A 6,035-nucleotide genomic window follows, 5' to 3' on the forward strand; every position below is an offset into this window, starting at 1 on the left:
CCCCCGCCGCCGGCCGTCCTGCGACATTTGCTCCGCACTCAAACGCACCTGGACTGCACAGCCGACGCACTAGCGCCACCGCGCCTGCGCACACGCATACGTGACATTTGGCCGGCACGTGCCGAACGGCCCGCGCCGGTCCGGTCACTCATGCCAAGAGGTCCCTTGAAAAATGAACCGGTCAGTGCCCTCGACCCTGGGACTACCCCGTATTATGCGACAACCCTTTCATGTTTGGACCGCCCCCTGCTTTTGGACCGCCCCGGACTTTTGCTCCGCCCTCTGTCTCCGGGACCGCCCCTGATTTTTGGACTGTCCCGGACTGCCCTTCTCGACTGGCCCCAGGACCCCTGGCCACACCGCCGGCATGGCCACTATCACTGCACGCCTCCGGCCAGGCCACGTCTCTCGCACCGTCCTCTGTGCATTTTGTGTCGGCCTGCCACCGCCCGGGTAATCCGGCGTTTTTTTGCCTGCCTGCCTTCCCTACGTATGCACTGTGCGCTAGTGCAGCGACCAGCCTTGCAGACGGCAGGCAGCACAAATCTCAGCGCCAGTTACAACAAAGATCGCAGCCGCCGTTTCACACAAGACATCACCTGTGCAACCCCCATCACCCCGCCTCGAAAGGGCCAAGCCACCAGCTAGATCACAGCAGCAAGCCGAGTCGCCTAGCCAAGCGGCAAAGCTTCACACGAACAGGCGCGCGCTGCGGCACGTCAGCGCCGTCAATCCCCCACCTAGTCCTCTCATCACGCACGCGCACCCGGGCCCTGTGCCGCGTCAATCACTTGAATGAGGAAGCTGTGACCAGCGCCTTCCCTAGGCGATGCTGTTCAGGGTGCTGCCGATGAGGTTGATGCTCGTGTCCAGCAGGGTGCCCAGGTCGTTCGCGGTGAAGATCCCCGGGAGCTGCAGGGCGCCCATGGCGTCGCCGATCGCGTCGATGACGCCCGCGGGGCCGCCGAGCAGCGCCTCCTGCAGGGCGAAGCGCGCAGGGCGGGGTTGGTTGCTGGCTGGCGTGCTTTGTGGTGCATGTCAGCACCGTGTGCCACCTGCAGCGTCAGCGCTGCGCAATCTTGCCAAACTCCGAGCAAGCGGCGCAGCACCGGCAGACGAGCCCCGATGCGATCTTAGCCCGTTGATCACTCGCTGCCTTGACCCTTCATCCATCACGCTGCATTCTGTTGCACGAGAGCCGACCTCAGGCAACCGCAGAAGTCCTTGATCCCTTGTCGCCCCGACGCAGCCTCAAGGCAGCTGCCGCGTGCTCGCAGGCCAGCGCCTGTATATACACACATGCAGCGGCGCACACCAACAAACCTTCATGGAGGAGAGGTTGCCGGCAATGCGCTCCAGCCTGGCTGCCTGGCCGTCTAGCGCGGCCTTCCTCGCGGGGGGCGCGTACGTGGACAGGCCCTGCCGGGTGCACGCGCCCAAGGGGTGTTCCATGGACGTCGAAGCAAGGGCAGCAGCTTGTGTGTCGAGGTGCTGCTGATTAGATGGATTGCCGCCTGCTCGCTTGATGCAAGCGACCTAGTGACTAGCTCACTCCGGGGTACACTCTTGCCCCGACAACTCAATCAAGCGCCGCGGCAAAGTGTGCCCTCCGTCTGCCTGCGACCAATGTTGAGGCGGCAGATTCCACACGCACGCATATGTCACGCAACCCAAAGCCTTGCTTTTTGGCATTGCCAGGGCTCACACAGCAGCCCACCTCCAAGAAGGCGGTCATTTGGCCCAGCTGGGTCATCGTTGCGTCAAGCGCCAGCACGCTCGGGCTCAGCTGACGCAAGGGGGCGGACGCGGTGGCGAACGCCGCGGCGCCGCTGGAGAGCGCCTTGCCTGCCTGCGGGCGGGCGCCGGTGCGCCGGTGGGGACGAGCGCGTCGTGCAAGCGGGGCACGCGGCCGGTGCGCCCGCTGAGGCTGTCACGTGGGTGGGGGCGCTGTATCTCTGCAGCGAGCGCGTCTCCACTGCTTGGCATACGTGCGACCGAGGATGGTGCGCAATCTTCACATCCCTGCAATCTTGCAAAGCAGCCACACACCACCCCTCGCTCTGTCTGATCACTCAGCACAGACGGGCTCGGGTGCGTCTCGGCGGGCAACCTTGCGTCGCTGCCTTGAACATCATCCCAGGACAGCTTGGCGTGCACACATGCCTGCATATCCACATGCACGCACGTGCGCATGCATGTGTTATCGCGCGCACCTCCCCCAGCAGGCCCATATGAAAGGCGCGCGCCTCCTGGGCCCGCGATATCAGGCCTTTGGCGACGTCGTCGAGGCCGGCCGCGATCGCCGACGCGCCGGCCTGCTCCCCCGCTGTGGTGATGGCGGCGAGGGCCTGCGCAGCAGCAGAGGGCAGACGACAGTGTGACACGACTTTTCCACAGAAGGCGTCGGAGGGGCGGTGGCGCGAATGTGTGGAGCGCAGCGCGCTCGGAGATGCAGGGGCAGCACGGGAACGTCAAGGCGGTGCTGAGGTCCCATGGCAGCGAGCTGTGCGTGCAGCATCTTCGTCGCGCTGCAATCGCAAGCGAGCTCAGCCGACATCGGCGCGCCACCCTCTCAAGCTACAGCAGCTGGCACACGGCCGTCCCTGGCCCTCGCAGAGGCATCAGCAGCAGCGAGCTAAGAGGGAAGCAGAGGCGCCTCGATGCATCAGGCAAGGTGTCCCTCCGATTGGCTTGCCTGAATGATGTCGAGGGTGAGGGATCTGAGGGTGGACTGGACCTGGCCCAGCTTGGGGACCTTGCCAAAGCTGGAGACGATGTCTTGTATGTCGCCGGCGATGCCGCCCAGGTCGATTGAATCAGAGTTGCCTGTCGATTGTGGGTTGTGGGTTGTGGGGTGCGTGGTGGAGGGGGGCAATGGGGGCCTGAGAGTGCGACTTGAGAGATATGAAGGAGGGTGGCTGTGCACGCAGAAAGGCGGGCGTGCCCAGGACAGGCTTCGTAGTGCACCCCACCGTTTGTCCTGGAAGGAGCATGCAGGACGGCGCCGATCGCCTCCAAGGGGCGCTGGGCCAGGGCCTGCTGGGCCGCGCCGCAGATGAGCAGGGCGAGCAGGAGGCTCCTCATGCTGCACGGCTGTGGCCTCGGGCGATGGGGGTGCTGCAGCAACCTGGCTGCTGGATTCGAGTGCACAACAGGATGCACGAGTGGGCCTGTGGAGGATAGGGCTGGGCCGCACAGAAGATTGGTTGTGGGCACTTGTGTTGGGGCATCGTCTTTATGGCAAGGAGATAGGGCCTGCATGTGGCGCCAGTTTCTGCGGTTCAAGGTCGTCAGTCAGAGCTGGCTGCTGGGTCAGAGCTACGGTCAAACCTTGGGGGTTGTACAAGGCTGATGTCGGAGCGGCGGCTGCCTCTCAGCCTCACTGAGAAGCATTGGATTTACAGAGGCATGGTTCCGTGCCGTTGTTGAAGGGATTGATGCATGGCCTTGTCTCTGCGATGGTGTCTTGGTGCATGGTGTTCCTGGGTGACTGGGTGTGCTCGCTCTGCATCAAAGCGTGCGCGAGCAGTATCGTCATCCTCTTTTGCCACTCATACATAGCACTTTTCTAGCCTCTGGAGCCCAGGTGCGTCCCTAGCGACAGGTGCCAACTTCCAATCTGCCCAGCGGCTCCCGTTCAGGCCGTGCTTGAGCCACGACGATCCTGACGTGCGTTTTATTGCGGTGCATCTTGCAGGGCTACGAAGGAGGCAAGATGGTGGCCGCCGCGTCCAAGAAGACGGTGCGCGGCCCGCAGCGAGGGCGCGTCTTGATAAAATTGGTTTGACAGAACATTCGCGCCGCTTGGCTCTGCTGCCGCGTGCAGTTGAACGCCTATCAGCCGGCCGCCACTGGGCGTTTGTGCGCGCGCGAGGTAGCGCATCGCTGCACCGCCACCCCTTGAACGCCCTCGGTGCCGTTCTCAATTGGCCCTCGCAGAAGAAGAGCCAGGAGAACATCAACAGCCGCCTGGCGCTGGTGATGAAGTCCGGCAAGTACACTCTGGGTTACAAGACCTGCCTCAAGACCCTGCGCTCGGGCAAGGGTGCGCTGCCGCCCTCCGCCCTCTCCTGCCTGCTGTTGTGCTGACCTGGCGCAGCGGCATGGGCCAGGGCAGGCTCAGCGCCCTCCGGAGAAAAATCCCGGCGGCTGGGCTGAGCAGCAGGCGCTTGCGCTGCGGCGGAGGCCCGTTGGTGGGGTCTCCAATCGTGGAGCGAGGAGCGTGGAGCTGCGAGGTGGCAGCTGCGGTGGAATCGGCAGAGGCGGTGGCGGGATCGGCTGCAGGGTCTGCAGCCGCGGCGGCAGCACCGGCAGTGGCCGCCGCGGTCGTCGCGGTCGGCAGGCGCACCAGCCGGTTCCTCGCGCACTGAGTCATCACGGCGAAGCAGCAGCATGCGCCCGACAGCAAGCACGCGCCGCCCCCAGCGTCGCAGCCGCACCCCGCACCCCCCACCTACTGTCCGACTCCTGCCTCTCCCCCCCCCCACACACACAGCACCAACATTTAACAATCGATCGCCAACCGCCCCCGCTTCACAGCCAAGCTGATCATCGTGAGCAGCAACTGCCCCCCGGTCCGCAAGTCCGAGATCGAGTACTACGCAATGCTCTCAAAGACCGGCGTCCACCACTACACCGGCAGTGAGCGGCCAGGGGTGGGGTCGGGGGGGCCCCAACAGTGGGCTGGGTTAGGGTGGGTTGGCGGTGGCCGACGGTTTCGAGGGCTTTGCTTCCAATATCGGGTGACTTATGGTGGTGAAGGAGGGGAAACGTGTGGCGCTGTTGGGCAAGGCAGCAGGGCGCAGGCAAGGCACAAACTGCACGCAGCCGATGCCTCAATGCATGCTCTCACTCGCATGGCACCCCCGCGGCCCGTGCCCTCCCCCCCCCCCCAAAGACAACGTTGACCTGGGCACCGCGTGCGGAAAGTACTTCCGCGTGAGCGTCCTGGCCATCACTGACCCCGGGGACAGTGACATCATCAAGACCACCGAGTGATCTGGCCGATCACAGCCGTGATCTGGGGTGATCTTGCATGTATGAGATCTGGCACGTGGTCGTGGGCTGACCGTTGGTCTTAAGAGCAGGCGGCGTGTAACATAGGGCCACAGGGTTTGGTTGCGCAATCTGGGGGAAAAGCAGCGCAAGACGCGTGAGGGGCCAAAGCAAGCCAGGCTGGGCTGATATGAACGGCCTTTGTATGTGAAGGGGGCAGGCAGACCGAGTTGATGCAAGCACAGCATGTGATGTCAGTGAAAGGACCGCTCAGCCGGCCGCAACAAAGTGGCACGCAGGGGGATGGGCTGTGTGCGTCACACGGACCGGCACAGGAAGGAAAGCGCGGGTGAATGTCTGGTTAAGCTCAGCAGGCACGAAGCGTGGCGCCGACGCGGCAGGATTGGAATCCGGGGCTCGCGCCCCGCCCGCGCGACGGCAGGGCTGCGGCCGGCACGACTGACGACTGCTCTCGGCACAGCACGAGTGCCTGGAGCCATCTCCTTCAAAGGAGCGCGGGTTCCTCTTAGTCTCCCTAAGCCACGGCTTCTTCCCGACAGCTGACCTGGCGGCTCGCGCCGCCGCCACCGCGAAGGGCGGCGTTCCCACCCTCCTGGCGTCAACTCAGCAGGCCAAGGCCACGCCTGGCAGGGCGCCTCCGGGTCGCGAGCCCCCACCTTTCACAAACGGTCCCGATCAACATACAGCCAAGCCAACAAACAACGTGATCCCTGGAACCCCATCCTCCCCTCCAAAGGCTTTCCTGCCCGCTTCGCCGCACGCACACATGTGCACATCGTACGGATCCACAATGCGAAGCAGTAGGAGCATCAACGTCTGAAAAAAACCGCCGGCTCGCCGCTGGCGCCCCGGCCAAGCCCCCAGGACGCGGCGGCGGCACGCCGCCTCACAGCTTCGATACGACAGCCAGCACGGGCGGCGGGCCGGTGAGGAAGCGCACCCGGACGCGCCCCAGCAGCACAAGCAGCAAATCGCGCGCAAACGGCGGCAGCCCCTCAAAAAGCAGCCCGTCCCCCGCC

General features: G+C 64.6%; 2 protein-coding genes across 2 annotated transcripts; one reads left to right on the top strand and one right to left on the bottom strand.

The window, feature by feature from the left end:
- Nucleotides 1-822: 822 nt before the first annotated feature.
- On the bottom strand, nt 823-3,084 carry MNEG_12358 (hypothetical protein; the record flags this gene model as incomplete). The annotated part of the gene is made up of 6 exons (XM_014039170.1): nt 823-978; nt 1,324-1,419; nt 1,718-1,849; nt 2,214-2,348; nt 2,738-2,826; nt 2,973-3,084. 6 exons carry the CDS (start codon nt 3,082-3,084, stop codon nt 823-825), a joined length of 720 nt encoding a protein of 239 aa, XP_013894624.1.
- A 631-nt stretch (nt 3,085-3,715) lies between these two features.
- On the top strand, nt 3,716-4,998 carry MNEG_12359 (60S ribosomal protein L30-2; the record flags this gene model as incomplete). Its single annotated transcript, XM_014039171.1, has 5 exons — nt 3,716-3,742; nt 3,940-4,045; nt 4,243-4,334; nt 4,545-4,641; nt 4,898-4,998. 5 exons carry the CDS (start codon nt 3,716-3,718, stop codon nt 4,996-4,998), a joined length of 423 nt encoding a protein of 140 aa, XP_013894625.1.
- Nucleotides 4,999-6,035: the final 1,037 nt, after the last annotated feature.

Source organism: Monoraphidium neglectum (assembly GCF_000611645.1).
Source record: "Monoraphidium neglectum strain SAG 48.87 unplaced genomic scaffold scaffold03205, whole genome shotgun sequence".
Classification (NCBI taxonomy): domain Eukaryota; kingdom Viridiplantae; phylum Chlorophyta; class Chlorophyceae; order Sphaeropleales; family Selenastraceae; genus Monoraphidium; species Monoraphidium neglectum.